This window comes from Leptosomus discolor, chromosome 3 (assembly GCF_034619465.1).
Source record: "Leptosomus discolor isolate bLepDis1 chromosome 3, bLepDis1.hap2, whole genome shotgun sequence".
In the NCBI taxonomy this organism is placed as follows: domain Eukaryota; kingdom Metazoa; phylum Chordata; class Aves; order Leptosomiformes; family Leptosomidae; genus Leptosomus; species Leptosomus discolor.
In genome coordinates this window covers 76,661,874-76,679,049 of record NC_141393.1, presented here as the reverse complement: position 1 = coordinate 76,679,049, position 17,176 = coordinate 76,661,874, and the positions used below count along the sequence as shown (strand labels likewise).

The 17,176-nt window shown below is 40.4% G+C and overlaps 1 protein-coding gene across 2 annotated transcripts; it reads left to right on the top strand.

The window, feature by feature from the left end:
- The first annotated feature begins 148 nt into the window (after positions 1-148).
- LOC104340035 (pancreatic alpha-amylase) lies at positions 149-5,015 on the top strand. 2 transcript variants are annotated; one of them, XM_009951880.2, is made up of 10 exons: positions 149-316; positions 908-1,054; positions 1,261-1,458; positions 2,743-2,973; positions 3,372-3,505; positions 3,593-3,715; positions 3,830-3,929; positions 4,140-4,261; positions 4,371-4,496; positions 4,826-5,015. In XM_009951880.2, the coding sequence occupies exons 1-10, from the start codon at positions 149-151 to the stop codon at positions 5,013-5,015; spliced, it is 1,539 nt and encodes a 512-aa protein (XP_009950182.1). The 2 variants fall into 2 exon arrangements, with proteins under 2 accessions (XP_009950182.1, XP_086319624.1); XM_086463498.1 differs by lacking the exon at positions 149-316 and adding an exon at positions 668-777 and having other exon boundaries at positions 907-1,054.
- The last annotated feature ends 12,161 nt before the right edge of the window (positions 5,016-17,176 follow it).

Sequence of the window (17,176 nt, the reverse complement as noted above, 5' to 3'; positions counted from 1 at the left end):
AAAACAGCAGAATGATATCCAGCTAGCTAGCCAAATAATAACGGATAGCATTGATCTGTGTGAATTTTGACAGCTGCAATAGGAACTTTGTCATCTTCAGGAGTATAAATTGCCAGTGGAGAGACCACAGCCTTATACTGAAGGCATCATGCAAGTCCTCCTCCTGCTCGCAGCTGTAGGGTTTTGCTGGGCACAGTACAACCCAAATACTCTCTCTGGGAGGACGTCTATTGTACATCTCTTTGAATGGCGCTGGGCAGATATTGCTCTTGAGTGTGAACGCTACTTAGCTCCTAATGGATTTGGAGGAGTTCAGGTAAGTTATTTCCTGTGAGTAGGTAGGAAAATAGCATTGTAACATTTGATTAATAAATCAAAATGCCTGAATTGGAGACAGCCATCTCCAAGTAACTTTGGTGTTGGAAAGGGGGGGATGGAAGTAGTAACTGCTGTTAGACACAACCCTAGAGCCCGCAGGGCCAATGGGTGATATAGTATCTCTAGCAGATCTGTTACAAAGGGGCATGCTTTGCTCTGAAATGCTTCTCCTGCAAAACTGTTTCCCTCTTTACCTTGTTCTGAGGGAAGTGCATAAGCATTGAATTTTATCTTTCCTGAGGGTGTCATTATCCCAGGTAAAAATAATTCCTGTGGCTTCAGCCTTCCCATGTGCATGTCCTTTAAAGCAGGCCCATGCTGGACCTGGGCACCCCAAAGGAGCAAGAAAAAGCTTCTTACGAGTCTACAAGGTGGACAACTCGCAGACCTGAGCTTGTGCTGTGGGAGAGAGACTGGATTGGGCGCTAGCCTGCCTCTGGGGGCAGAGGTGCTGAGTGCAGATTTTGCCCTTAACATGTTGAAATAAAACCAATGGATTTGCTATCAAAATACATAATTTCATCTGCAGGTTTCACCTCCAAATGAAAACATTGTCATTACTAACCCAAACAGACCCTGGTGGGAAAGATACCAGCCCATCAGCTACAAGCTCTGCACTCGATCAGGAAACGAAAATGAATTCAGAGACATGGTGACCAGATGCAACGATGTTGGAGTAAGTGCCTTGAAAGTCTGTATCTGATACAGCAAGAAGTGCTTTATCTGCTGAGGGAAGTTACTGCTGCTGTCCTCAAAGGAGGCATAAACTAAGAATAAACTGAAGGGGAAGAAAAGATTGAATTAATAGCAACGTGGTAAAGCTCTGGCTATCACTTCACCATCATTATAAAACATACTGAAATACACTTACTCCTTTTCCAGGTTCGTATTTATGTGGATGCTGTTGTCAACCACATGTGTGGGGCTGCGGGCGGCTCAGGCACGCATTCTACCTGTGGAAGTTATTTTAATGCCGGGAACAGAGATTTTCCAGCGGTGCCGTACTCTGGCTGGGATTTCAATGATGGCAAATGCCACAGTGGAAGTGGAGAAATTGAAAATTATGGTGATATCTATCAGGTAACTTTCTCTGACAAAAGTTTGAAATTTTTTTTTTTTTTTTTTTTAGTCTGTTGCATAAACATTACAGTAAGACCAAGCAAAGGGGGTAATTTCTCACAAAATCTATGCTTAGTCACCTGACAAGGGAATGAAGTAATTAACAGGTACTCATGGTGAAAATATTCTAAGTACTGAGAAATCAAGAACCCTCCCTGTATGTTTCAGGTGGGCATGTGTGCGAGTTTGCCCCTGAGCCCAGTGTACTCAGCAAAGCTGGTGAACTATTATAGCTTGAAAACTCAGCTGATCTTGATAAGGAGCCCCCTTGGAAGACTCACCGCAGGCCAAGGTGGTACCCTGCTTGAATGCCTTACTCTTTTTTGTAGATGGAATGTGTGGCAGTTCTTTCTCAAGGTTACCGCTCTTCCTTTGGCCACTTTGCAACAATGCACCGTGCCATTTCTCATCCTCAGTTCTGATGACAGCTGCACAGGAAGGTGATACCCTTCACCAACTGTCCTAATTTGAGTATTGAGCTGTCTAGTAAATTTATCTGTGCTTTGGTGCAGACTGTTGTGGTTTAACCTGAGCTGGCAACTAGGCATCACACAGGCACTTGCTCACTCCCCCTGGTGGGATGGGGGAAAGAATCGGAAGAGTAAGAATGAGAAAACTCGTGGATTGAGATAAAGGCAGTTTAATAGATAAAGCAGAAGCTGTGCTCACAAGCAAACCAGAACAAGGGAATCATTCACCCCTTCCCATGGGCAGGCAGGCGTTCGGCCACCTCCAGGAAAGCAAGGCTCCGTCATGTATAATGGTTACTTGGGAAGACAAACTCCATGTCCCTCTGCCTCCTTCTACCCACAGCTTTCTAGTCTGAGCATGACGTCACGTGGTCTGGGACATCCCCTTGGTCAGTCGGGGTCAGCTGTCCCGGCTGTGTCCTCTCCCAACTTCTTGTGCACCCCCAGCCTGCTCGCTGGTGGGGTGGGTTGAGGAGCAGAAAAGGCCTCGACTCTGTGTAAGCACTGCTCAGCGATAACGAAACCATCCCTGTGCTATCAACGCTGTTCCCAGCACAAATCCAAACACAGCCCCATAACAGCTACTGTGAAGAGAATTAACCCTATCCCAGCCAAAAACAGCACACGGACTTTGGCATAGTTCTCTTCTATGCAAATTAGATATCCAAACAGAATTGATTTTATGGCTTGAAACATGCAAACATTTCACTGAAAGGTTTCACAAGCTGACAGAGTGGCACCTCAAAAAACTTTTTTTTTTTCCTCCGTTACACAGGTCCGAGACTGCCGCTTGGTTAGCCTTCTTGATCTGGCCCTGGAGAAGGACTACGTACGCTCGAAAGTTGCCGAGTACCTGAACTACCTCATTGATATTGGTGTGGCAGGCTTCCGAATTGACGCTGCCAAGCATATGTGGCCTGGGGACATGAAAGCATTTCTGGACCAGCTGAAAGATCTGAATACTAAATGGTTTTCTGCAGGAACTAAACCTTTCATTTACCAGGAGGTAATCTCAATGTTTTTTCCTGTATGTTTGTCTTTGTATTTGGTATCTTTTTTACCTTCCTCCTTCAGAGGAAAGGCAGTAATACATTTTCATCCAACTTTACCCAAGAAAGAGCTAGCCATTTCTTTGCAGCAGCCCTGCAGACACAAATAGTATTGCTTTTTAAAAACACCTCCACAACAGATTGTCATTCAAATTTACCTTTTCTTTCTTCAGTCATGTTTTCACATGTGTCCATCATGTATTATACCAACTTTCGGTTGATCGATACAGCAGAAATAAACATACTTGAATATTTTTTCTCTCGATGTAAAGCAAGAACTAATGTTGAAGACTGTACACTGCATTTTTGGTCTCTGAGATGAGAACAGATGGACAGTTTCTTCTTCCTGTACCAGGTAATTGACCTGGGTGGAGAGCCGATCAAAGGCAGTGACTACTTTGGAAACGGTCGAGTGACAGAGTTCAAATATGGTGCAAAACTGGGGACAGTGATCCGCAAGTGGAATGGAGAAAAGATGGCTTACTTAAAGTAAGGGTGAAGATGCTGTGACTTCTCTGGGATACGCTGGATACACCAGTTGACAGGGTAGCTTCAAGTCTTTGTGTTTTTGTCTAGGAACTGGGGAGAAGGCTGGGGTTTTGTGCCTTCCGACAGAGCTCTGGTCTTTGTGGATAATCACGACAACCAGCGGGGGCACGGGGCCGGTGGAGCTTCCATTCTAACCTTCTGGGACGCCAGGTAAGGGTTTGCTCTTGTCTGGGTGATGCTTCCTACTTTTGCTTGTTTGTCTGCCTGTTTCACAGGCACAGTTTCTCATTCTGCATCTCATTTCTTTCTTTGTCTAACGAACAGGCTTTACAAAATGGCAGTTGGTTTCATGCTTGCTCATCCGTATGGATTCACACGAGTGATGTCAAGTTTCCGCTGGCCGAGATATTTTGTTAATGGACAGGTAAGCTTGTAATGCTGAGGATGCATTCATGGTGAGTAAGTGTTAGGAGAGGGCCAGAGAAGCAGTCCAGTGCATTTAAATTTGTTTAGTGGTTTCTCTGTCCCACGTTGGATGTAGCAGGTGGGAATTCGATGCTCCGTCTGGCTTTTCTCTACAGATTGGCTCTCTGTGTTTTCAGTAAGAAGTTTAAGCTTCTCTTTTTAATGACAGGACGTCAATGACTGGGTTGGACCACCAAGTGACTCAGACGGGTCAATAAAGCCGGTTACAATCAATGCGGACACTACCTGTGGCAACGACTGGGTTTGTGAACATCGCTGGCGTCAAATAAAGTAGGACACTGTGGAGAAAAAATAAGTAAAAGCAGTGGCTTTTGCTTCCTGTTCCCGGTGGCTTTAGAGCTCTTGTAGCCAGGGTGACAGCCATTCCTTGCATTTTCAGGAACATGGTTATCTTCCGTAATGTGGTGGACGGTCAGCCTTTCTCCAACTGGTGGGACAATGGCAGCAATCAAGTAGCTTTTGGCCGTGGCGATAAAGGCTTCATCGTTTTCAATAATGATGACTGGTAAGTCAGTGGGCAAGACCATGTCCCCAGAGAGAAGCATATAGTGATATTTCAGCAGTACTGAAGGAGATAGTCCCAGCAATACTGTCCTTTTCTCCTGATGAGAGTGATCACTACAGCCTTAGCTAGGATCATTCAGTTGCATGCGAGATGTAGAGAGCCAAAATGGGAACACAGGGAGTGAAGCAGGGACAGGATCAGAAAGCTCACACTTTACATTGCTCTTCAAAGGGAGTAGCAGGTGATTTCATGTTCAGAAATCCTATACCTAGCTTGAAATATCTGTTTTGGAATCAATGGATAAATACCATTCACTTATTTTCACGTAGGAATATGGACGTCAATTTGCAAACTGGACTGCCTGCTGGTACCTACTGTGATGTTATTTCTGGACAAAAAGAGGAGAACAAATGTACTGGAAAACAGGTGTATGTTTCTGGTGATGGCATGGCTAATTTCCAGATTAGTAACACTGCTGAAGATCCATTCGTTGCAATTCATGTTAATGCCAAGTTATAATCCAGGAGAAATGTTCCTCTCCATTTGGCCTGTGCATTACTGTTTCATCCATATGTGATTACCTGGTATTCGAGCATCAGTGATTCTCTGTATCTAGTGAATAATAAATGGCAATCGAATTGAAGAATAATACTTCTTCCCTTAATCGCATCATAACTAGTGGCAATGCAGTGAGGGTTTTGAGGTGATGCAGCACACCATTTCCCACATCACAAGAACATGGGAGGAAACAGAATAAATAGAAGGAACCCAAACCAACACCTGGGCAAGCTGAAATGCAGGATTTCTAAGGCAAATACCTACACCCCCCCCTGTATCCCAGAGCAGCCACGTTGTGGGCGGTCAGCTGCCAGCAGCGCCTACGCACACAGGCATTTCATCCAGTCCTTGCGACAAAGCAAACCTGGGGTCTGGGTCCGAGGGGGAGCTGGGCCCTGCCAGTCAGTTATTCCAGCCGGTGACATCAGTGAAGCCAGCGGGTTGCCTGGTTCACAGCCAGTTTGTCCCTGTACAACTCAAATTAGCGCCAGTGGCTTGGGGCAAAGGAGCATTCTCTGTGGCTGTTCCAAAGGCGTCCCAGAAGCGTGCTGTACAGCCCAGCGTTGCTTAGACCTCGTGCGAGTGGCTGAGGCACAGCATATTCTTGTCCCCGTGGCGCGTTAGGCTTGCTCATTCTGCAATATCTCAGAGAAATATGCAGATGGAGCACAGACTGGGCGTCTTTCCCAATTTCATGGTCAGCCGTGAGAAAACGCCGAGGTAAACATGAGAGCGCAGCCCTCGCTTTAAGTCAGCGTGTGTGCCTGGCCAAAAGTACTCGTTGTGCCGCAGTGTGGAGGGGCAGATGGAAGAGGAACCCGTGGATTTCTGATACTTGAGGTGTAGGTGTGCTTTTAAGGGCTGTTTCGCTTTTGTGGTGGGAGAGAGAGTGCAGGGGCGTTGGGGGCGGATGGTGGCTCTTAGTGTGCCCAAGGGCTCGGAGTGTCTGTGAAGGCAGTGGTGGTGTGGGAGGAAGGGGCCGGGCAGGGCCCTGGCCCAGAGGCTGGACCTGCCGTCTGCCTCCCTTGCTGGCTGTGGGCAGCAGCGCCTTGCTGAGGGCAGGGGCCCTGCTGGCAAGACACAGCCCCTGGATCCGCTCCCTGGAGTGGCATCAAAGTTTGGGAGACCCCTGTGGCAGTGGCAGGGTGTAAATAGCCCTTGCAAACCTGGCGTTTGCTCCCAGGGTCAGGTCAGGGAGCCCTCCTGCCTGTGCTATTATTCAGACAGTACCTAATCTCAAATGTTATGTTCAGTCTGCACTTCAAATTACAAATCCACGCCCAACCCCCACAACTATTGTAGCAAATGATTGAAATGACACACATTGATCTGAAGTGTCCATAAATAAATAGGAGGTGCTGAATATGGAGAAGGATATGTCTATGCCTGTGAACCTATGTGGATCCACTTTTCAGTTACATTGGAGAGCAGCGAGTGTTTTGCCTGATGTAGATTCAGATCGCTCTGCATTTAATGGTGGAATTAAATATAGCATGCAGGAAAAAAAACAACCATGAGACAGTTTCCTTAGGTGTAAGTAGCACTTTGTGAGCCAGATGTTCACACCGTTTAAAGGACCAGACCTGCATCTAGAATTCATTTTTTTTCCTTCTATTTCAAGCTTTTTGGCACATTGCCAAATCAAAGAAGATGAAGAAAGCAACAGTGTCATCCAGAGTAATACCAGGTCTTTCAGATGAGTCCTGGAACCAAGAGTTACAGTCAGCTTTACTGTTGATCTCTAAGTTTTTCCCAAAATTATTAGCACTGGGAAATTTTTGTCATTATTTTTCTCATTCCTATTGCTGCTATTCTATATGTAAAGTTATGTCACTCAGGCCTTATTTTTTATGCCAGTAATGAATGAAAATCTGAATACCTGTTGTGAAATTTATCCAGTATAAACTAAGGTATCTTCTGGGGCACAACAGGATGTGTAATATATTTACTGAAGTGTAAGGTTTTAGAATTTTGTGGGCATTATGCAATATTTCATTTTCTGTGGTGAAGTAGTGCTCACTTTCATTGACTAAACAGTGAGTTTAGTTGAGTAATGTCAAAATCTGTCATAGGCTGATACGCTAAGTTTTATTGCAATATTGCCTGTCTCAAGTGTTCCAAAATACTATCCCAAACCTTAGAAGTTCTGAGATTTAAAAGAATGTAATGGTTTGAATTAGAGCTGGTTTTCGTTTTCACTCCAAGTTTTGAGTTTTCCAGGTACACTTTCTTCTTGTTTTTATATTTTATTATGAAATTTTAAATTTGGTCTAGAATTAAAACGTGGAAAAATCTGCCAAACCTAACCAGATGGGATTAAGTGCATAAAAATAAATATTTCCATTTTTAGGGACATACCATGTAGCTGATTGAAAGGCACTTGACTACAAGCAAAGGTAAATACTGTTACCTTTTTCACGTACTGCCAGGTTATCAGGCTGGTTTTAAAGCAAGTAGAAGATGGATAGTAATAGACGATTTTTCCTTTGGAATTTGTAAGATTTCTCTTCCAGAGAAGTTTAACTAGTCCTGTCATACAATTTCTATTTCAGTTACTTCACTGCAGAAGAGCCTGAATGCAGTTGGTGGGTCATGAGGAAGCACTCAGTTGACATTTATAGGGCAGAGGTGAATCTGGTCATCTTCACTTATGAGAAATGAGATAATAGTGCAGCCGAGAAACCTGCCTTTCTTTTCTCCTTCTTTTGTCTCTTGTTTGGCTGGTCCAGCTGTCCTCTGTTCTGCTCTCTTCTACTATACTTCCCCACACTTCTGCCACAATTTTGCTTTTCGTGCTCCTCTGCCTCTTCTGTCACACGCCAAGTACCATTTTGGTCCTAGTCAGCTCTTCCTTTGTGCTCTTTGGAAAGCTCAGAAGAAGGTGTTAGCTTCAGGCAGCCATGAAGAGAGGATGATCTTCATAATAGTTTGTGAGACAGGAAGCCCATATGAAATGTTGCAGCCTGTACGAGAGGCATTTTCACCTCCACTGTTTGAACAGTTTGATTTTTTACAGAAATATACTGTCCTCTTGGATAACGTTGAAAACAAACCACCCCCAAAGCAATGATGACTTTATGGAAGCTTTTGCATTTATGGTACACCAAATGGTAAAATAACTTAGCTACCAATGGTAAGTGTTGAGGAAAACTTTAAATAAAGGACAAGCTGGATATTTTCTTTATCCTGTACTGGAGCAAGAGTGGAACGAGACTGTAACTACTGTCCTGTAACTACCTTCTTCAACCAATATGAAGTCTATAATGATTTGGTATGATTTGGAATAGGTACCATAATTCAAACCAAACAAATGTTTGTATATATCAACATGTTGTTCAAGCATGATTTGTTCAGTGCCATACCACATATGGAGGCATTTAAGAGAAGCAGACTGGAACAGAAGGAAGATCAATGAAGAGATAATTATTTTGCAGTGGTACCTACCACAAATTGAAAAATTCCTTGACTTACTTCACCCAAATGGTCTATAAGTGTCCGTTATTGACAATGGTATCCCTTAGAGAACATTTTAGGGACAGTAGTTAAATGATTTTACAGAGAAAGTTTAAGACTACCAGTTCTTGTAAACTTTATTATGGTCTTCTAGTTGACCATCTTAACCTCTGTTATTACTGAACTAGGAAAGTTTTGGGGCTGATGTTAGATCCTGAACAGTTAACACTTCCAAAATCAATGAAGAATAATCTGTATTTTTCTCATTTAATTAGTTGTTCTTGTCTTTAATTGGGTGATAAAGAAAGAAATGTTTCTCTTTTTTTTTTTTCTTTTTTCTTTTTTTTTCTTTTTCTTTTTCTCTTTTTCTTGCTGGTTGTGTGTTTTGTTCTTATATCTGCAGTCTGCATTTTTAACAGTCTTAGTCTGTTAGTCTCACTGCACAATGTATTCTGAACAATATACAGATGTTTCCCTAGCAAATGTTTTCATGCCATGGCAATTTTCACTTTGTCTTAATGTTAAGTCAAAATGGTAGTAAGAAAGAATGCTACTAGAAAAAAGCTACTAAGTGTGTTTCCTTTCAAATGACATTTGATACAAAGGTCTTGGTCATTTAATACAAAGGTCTTGGTCATAAATATTCTGGTGACACTGTTTGAGGTGATAGTGGTGAATTGTCTCCGGTTACTAGAGTCAAAGTGAAAGTCCTTGGGTTTTCACCCAGTTGACACACTTAAGTAGCCTGGTGATATAAGATAAATAGCCAGAGCGTTTAATGTACAATCAAGAAAGTGCCTTTGTCACGGGCTAGGGCAGGGCTGGCCACTAATGAATGACAGATTTTTATTAACCCCTCTCACTCCCCAGAAGGGGAAGAGAGAGAATAAGGGAGAGAGACTTACAGGTTTTGGAAAGAAAACTAAAATAGCTTTAATGAATCAATAAAAGAAAAGATAATAATACAAATCAGAAGACGATGAAATATATACAAGTGTGTGCAAAACTAATACTGAACCCAACCAACCTGATCACAATATATCACCAGTGATGCTGCAGGGATGGTACTGGGGAATTCCCAGGCTGGACTCTGCAGCAGACAGGAACCAGACTCAGGAGCTCGATTCTGGAACTGGGTTTAGCAATGCATAGATTGGGATGGAAGGCAGAAGAACAGATGGAGTGCTCCTCAGAGGCCAGCCGTCAAAGAAGAGCGCTTAACCATTGTGGTCCCTCAGCTTTATCCTGAATATGACAATTATGGGTTTTGGGTCACCTGTCTGGCTTGCTTCTCCCTGCAAGTGTGACATTTCACTTACTTATGACCCTTTACTTTATGGCACTTCAACATGAGCCTTAAGATTTAGGAGTGACCTTGCTTTCTATAGGAGGAAGTATAAACAAGAACCTTTCTGCATCCCATTCCTTAGTGTTAACTATAAACACCAAGCACGATCACTGCTAGAACTAGTCATTCTCTGGAAAAACCTGCTGTTGATTTCAGAAAGTGCGGTTACTTAGAAGAGACTTAACCAAAAAGTAAAATCACTGAAGTGAATTAGTTCTGATTTAGCTCAAACCAGGACAGACTTATACCCTGTAGGGGGGCAGCAAAGTGTGATACATTCTGTGGCACATGTGAGTTGGAAATGGAAATACAAACATTTGTCAGAGAATGAAATTCCATTCTCTTCCTTGGTCCTAAACTAGGAAATAGATTGCATTATCTAGCCACCAAGACTGAGAAGTAGCCAGCTTAATTAACTGCATTAATAATTCCTATTATTCCAAGGATAATTCATTTTCTCCCCACCCTGCCTTCCCCCAAATAAAAAAAAAAAAAGAGTGATGTAATGAAAGGATACACTACTACCATCATATTTTTTCATTCCAGTTGTGAAGAAAGCGTCTGGAAGCTTAGCAATTTCTGTGTGTTCATAGTTACAAATGGTAATAACTGTGGATGCTAATTTCTACGATGTTCTAATACTCTGTGGAGCATGAAGTCAGTCAGAAGACCCTTGAAGAAAGTTAACCTTTAGAATTTGGGCAAGATCACTACAGGGAACTCATTATGTTTACAATAATGAACATTCAGATATTGGCCTAATTTACATTGATATTATTCCTGAGCTGTTCTCTTACAGTGTGTGTCACAAAAATTTTGATTCATTATCTTACAGGACTTCGTGGTATATTTTAAGTATTGGAATTTATTTGTGTTTAAAGTGAACTGTTTGTTACACCATTGTTGTCCGAAGTCTTCTGGTTTTAAGATGTTGTAAACATATCTGTGTCTTGGGACAGCTCAAATAATTGCTGCCTGAGCTCATAGGTTAAAAGCATTCAGTTGTAGAATAGCCATTGACTTAATTTAGGTCACTTAGAAATTAACCAAGTTGAATCTCACCAGTCATAATGTTTAGAAACAACAAAAAGAAAAGGAAAAAAACATTGAGCTGGCCAGATTAACACTGGTGCAAAAAGGGTAATTTTGGTCTTCCCCCTGCCCCGCCCCTCCCAGGTGTTTCTTGTTTTTTCTTGTGTCTTCTTTTCTGACACTAAAACCAAAGTGAATAGAAAAAGCCTCTTGTATTGCCTTAGTTAGCAAGAAAAGTGAAGTAAACAAGCATTTGTTAAGAAGTCATGGGGTCACAGCCCACAGTTAAAAGCACAACAGACGCAGCAGCAGCCTTGGTCTGTAGATCTGCTAATGCTTCCTACAGAGCAATACAGTTGCAAGAATAACATTTTCCTAAACGGAAGTTTCTTGGAAATGATGGTAGCTTCACAAACATATATCCACACCTCTCTGTATATCTCTATATTTGTATTATGCTCTCCTGCTTTTCAGCATTTGTAATCACCATTTTGATTGTATTTAAACATGTATCGTTTGCATGGTCTGGTAGAAAATGGCAGGAAAATATCTTACGGTGAATCTGCAGCAAGATAATAGAGGGATCAATAACACATCAGAACCTTCCTGTTGAGATAGATCCTAGGATGAATAAACTGACATAGAGTGAATGTGGATTTCTATGAACTAATCTCACTGCAACTCAAGTTCCTCTGAACCCTATCAAAACAGATAATGGGGTATAGCAGTAACTAAGGCAATAAAGGCTAATAACACGTAAAGAAAAAAAAAATTAGCTTTCTCAATCTGAGTTCCGTGCAATTGAATCTATCCTTTACTAGACAGTGCAGTTAGCGATGGATGGGTCATATGCACAGTGATGACAGTGACAGGACAGAGTAATCAGTGATGGACAGACAACAGGGCAGAACAATTTGACTCGTGGTAAGCTAGAATGAATACCAATGTTGACAAATGTGATAGTGACAAGACGAATAAACACAAATGATAGATAACAACATAGAACTCAAAGAATAGGCAAATTTTTTCTAGATGAGTTGTCTAGAGCACCAAACTCTGTATCCAAGGGTAGGAACTGCAGATGATTGACACAACAAAAAGACAGGACTGAAGAAAGTGGATCAGCAAGCACCATGTTTATGTATTGTAGATAGGATTTTCATGCTTTAACTGGGAAAAGAAATTCTATCTTAGAACATCTGTAATAGAACTTTATGATGCTGTAACCTCTAGCAAATTGTCTATTTACTCTATGAAAATAAAAATAATGGCCTTGTGCTGACAAATAAACTATCATATTTTGGTGTTAGGATTGTATGCTGTGTAAGAAGAATGGGATGTTAAAACTTCTTGATAGGAAACCTCAGATGACACGAGACAGAAGGAAATGTGACAAAAATTTGAGCAATGGATTTGGATCTAGTTTTCTACTTTTCTTTGGAATCCATTTCTGTATCTGCTTCTACAGATTTTTTTAAATTAGCCATCTTTCACATATAATAACTACCACATTCATTGCCAGCCTGGATATCATAAATTAAGTTGTGGTCTCTAGGTAGTTACTCTGTTGCCTGCCAAGGGAAGTGAACATGGCAGTTCTGTATAAGAAGCCCCTACATACACAAAACCAGAAGTCAAAATAGCTGCAATAAAAACCACTTTCCTGATTTTCTACATTGTGGAAAAATGCCTTCTACCCCTCTTTGTGAGGAAAGCCATGTATTGCCTGTACTGCTATGATGTGTGAGTATCATAAACTCATTGTACAACCAGTCAAGTAATTTTCTAACCTCACACGAGACTGGAGAAGATTTATCTCAACAAGTCTGCAGCTTATTTACAAAGCTGACAAACTGGAGAAGTGATGTAACTTCACTGTGGCGGGGTGTGTTTTTCTAAAAGAAGGAGACATCAAGTAATCCGGCCCTGAATTGCTACTGCTATCTTCCCATTTGTCATGGATGCAATACAATTGCTTTTTCCATGTCTGCTGACTTTTGAAAAATATTAATCTTCTAGTGTCACAGGTGGCTTTCTGTTCATTCGATCTCCACACTCGAATGTCGTGTTCTGTTTATCCCACACTTAGAGATCAGGAGGTTGGATGAGACCATTGGGGTCATTTCGGTTGCACTGTAATTACAAGATGATCCTCTCCACTTATCTAAGTGTTTTATCTGGTTTACTTTGAACATAGCTTTGTTGATGCATCAGTGACTTCTTTTGAAAAGCTACTCTACTGCCTAACGGACTTTATGGACAGATTTCTTTTTATCAGTAGCTAAAATTTACATTTTTATATTATAGTTCATTACTCTTTAATCACCTTATATAATGCCATTTCTTTCCCCTGACAATATTTTCTATCAGTAGCTGAGAAACTAAGTCTATGCTGAATGTCAGTGGGAGTGTAGATTAATTAGAATTAAGTCCACTGTCACAAAATGAAAGACACCTTCATTTTTCCCTTCCTCATTTTGATCTAGGTAGATACAAAAATCTAGCAATAGAGTTTTTCTAGTCCTGCATGATCAAGTAGATTTTGGGCCTCACATGATCTGATACTTATCTATACATTTACAAACTTTGCTAATTAACCTGAAACCACTGCAGGTATAACCCTGTTTCAGTGTATCTGTCTACCCTGAAAAGTTTAGGAAACAAGTGGTCTGACTAATGTAAAATTAAGTGGCATATAAGCATGTGTGTACAGATATATGTATATATGGGGTATGTGTGTGTGTGTGTTTATCCTTACACACACATATATGTATTTTTTCATTTGTTTTGCCTGCAGGACATCTCTTAGGCACTTGGCTGGAAATTATATGAAATATAGATCCCATAGTGTTCAATTTATACCATAACTGTTTAGGGATCTGAATTAGCAAATAAGGTTTTATTCCTGGGATAATCAATGGTTCAGTCTCATACTTTTTGTGCATCCAGAATTTTCATTAAGATCAAGTAGATATCAGTATGGAAAAAAAAAAAAAAGCACTGAGATCAGAATGATCAGATACAGTAAACTTTTAGTTTTATGCTTATTTCCCTTAAAATGTTTGAAATAAGTAGTCTTATTTTTATATTGAGTTCAGATCTCAACTTTTGAGATGCTTGTATGATTTTGCAGTGAGATGGAATTTTAATTCACCATTATCCTAAGAAATGAGTGAATAAGTGGAGAATTTTTTACTGAAGCCCGACAACCTTCGCACAGCAAAATATCAGCATTCTGAACTCTCCCTACTCCCTCTTCTGTTCCTCAAAAATAACAGAAATGGCAGTTCTTTTTCAAACTTGTATTTATGGGTCCTTTAAGTAAACCTGATTTCTGTCCTCCCTTCACTATTTTGCAGGTACACACACTGTTGCTACATGGCTACTTGAAATATTTACTGTGGCGGGAGCTGACTTCAAATTTGGAAGAAGGAAAAGAGAATAGAAAAATGACTTTTCTCACCTTCTGTATACTTGGATGGAGGACATTTAAAGATCTGATGATGAAGCTATGGTATTATGAGATGAGTCAGGAGCCATAGGCTGTGCTACTGGATGTTTTTGAGTTCAGGGATCACAGCAGGAGACGACACCACTACTGTAGGACTAAGCAGCACCATGGCTTATTCTGGTGTGCAGCCTGGAGCCAGGCAGTTGCTTTGCAAGTACATATAATGCTGATACTCTGGTTGGGCAACAGCACATAGAGCCCATGTGGAATTGTCTCACAAAGAAAGCATGAGAGTTAACGGTTCTGTTTGGTGTCTGAATACAAGGCGGTCACATACAGAATGAAATAATTTAATTAACATAATACTTGTCCTAAACTGAGTTCAGTTTAAAGCTGAGAGTGGAATAAGGTCACTTCTATTAATCTTTGTATTTATGTCTCATGCCTTCCTTCTCCTAACACATACATTTCTGAAAAATATGAACAAATTTATCATTACAGCAACTTGTGTGGGGGAAGGATTTGTGTTACAGAAGTGTAACTGAGCATAAACAGCCTAGATCTGCCTGGTCTTCAGCCTGCCAAATTAAAGACTTGGTCGGGAGAGACTTGGGAAAGAATAAGGCAGTGTGATGAAAGCCTTAGAACAGCTCACTAAGGCCCAGAAAATTATTACCTGTACAGGAGCCATGGGCGTTTCTGTAGGACAGTTCGATGCTCCTGAATGTGGAACTGTGGGCCACACATCTCTTCCCGGGAGGAAACACTAGGCCAATAAGTATTTCCAAAGGAATGCCCCACATGAAGCCAGAGTCCTGGCATTCCTTCTCTTAAAGGAAACTGCTTTTTAGCTCATTTAGACACACAATCAGTCTTAACCTTGCTTAATCTCTCTCTTTCTCTGTTACTGAACTTTGGGCAATCAGTGGCACAGTCTCAACAGAAGATAACAGGTGCCTTTCTTGCCCCTCACAAATAATTTGCAGCCTAGTAGAGCAATGTCTTAAAATATAGGAGCAGAGCACTGACACCCCTCCAAGTCTGAAATAAGCCTTAGACAGGGCTAACGCCTCCCTCACTCATCTCATATACCAAAGGGACATAGCAACTCTACTGGTATATCCTGCATTCAGAAGAGGACTCAGACTGAATGAATCTAAGGTCAGGATGGAGGACAGGACCTCAAACTAGTCTGGGTTGGTCCATCTTGGGGGCTAAGTTGTAGCTATGCTTAGCCTGTGGCTTTCTGGACCACCTGTCTTTCTGTCGCAAGTCATCTACTGTTGTTTAGGTGCTGTAACATGTGTTTGAGTCACTTAAACCAGACAGTCTGAGTCACGCCTAGAGTGTATCCCTGAGAACAAGAGGCCTGATTCACATCCCCTTTTGAAAACTGTTAAGCATTAGGATAACATTAATGTTATTGTATTAATTTTCCTTTCTTAAACAGAACCTACTGCTCCCATGGAATATGTGGAAAAGAAGATATTTGATAGGTTTTCAACTGTGCATGTACACTGTTTCAAAATGGAATGATAAATCACGTAAAATATTTTATATCCTCAATGGCAAGATATTAGCCGTATCCATTTCAACAAAATCTGCTTTATTTTTAGAAATAAATGTTCAGTAAGTTGATCACAGTGATGGATAAAACTGTAATCTAAATGCCAAAGACAGCAATAAAAAATAAACATAAAATCAACATCAAGAAATTTGTCTTATGAGAATGAGACAGTTATTTTGTCACAACGGTCATTCTTGTGACTTTATTGCTTTTTGACTACTTGATTAACTATATATATATATATAACCTCATGTTCTTGTTCCCACTTTTTTCACAATGCTTCAAAGCACTGTGCCTTTTTAGGCTTTCTGTTGTGCAATAAAGTGTATATTTTCAAGTCAGATTTAGAGTAAATCTAATGAAAAAATTTCAAGCACATCTACAGCTCAATTCTTCTGCTATTGAAAAGCTGTCTTCTGATAGAAAATAAAAATATTTTATTGACATCTTTGCCCACCAGAAAATGGATAATTAATAAATCTATTATTTTATAATTATGTTTTATAAATGAGTTAGGTGAAAAATTTTGTCCCCAAGCAATTCCTAGGAAACACTACTCATTTAGTTTATATGTGAGCAAAGTGACCACTAATTAGTATTTGTAGACTCATGATAATATTGTTCAGCTGTTCAAAACACATTTGTGCTGCTACTAATTAAAATTACTTTGGAGTTTTAGGAATGTACTGCTATAGAGCACCTTGGCAACATCTCTTCAGTCTATGGTTCTATGCATTTTTCTATCATTCTTGAAAAATAGCAGGCATTCTGCTCTCAAAAAAAAAAAACCCATCAAAAAAAGTCCTTGTGTCATGTTATTAGAAAACTTTTGTTCAAAACTATGTTTAGTTATTGCTATAATGACAGTAATTACATGAAATTAAATCTGCATGGGATTTCCAATCTACAGTGTCTCAAACATGAACTAATTTTTCTCAGTGCTACAATATATAAAAAGAGAAAAGATACTCTTTACATTCATGACATCTTTTGCTTGTTTTTTGCTTGGAGCTATATCACACAGCTCCACAAATTTTTATATCAGCAAAACTGACGAACTCCCAAATTTTAATAAATGGAAATGAACAAGTTTTCTAAAACAAATATCTAGAGATTCTAGAGAAGCCATCTGTGCTGCCATTGGGGTCATGGTCACAATATTGCTATTTTAAACCGTACTGCTATTTACTTTAGAAAAACTATGCACTAAAACATAAAACCACAAAACCACAATTCTGCTATTTTCTATTTTTGAAAGTATTTAAATTGTG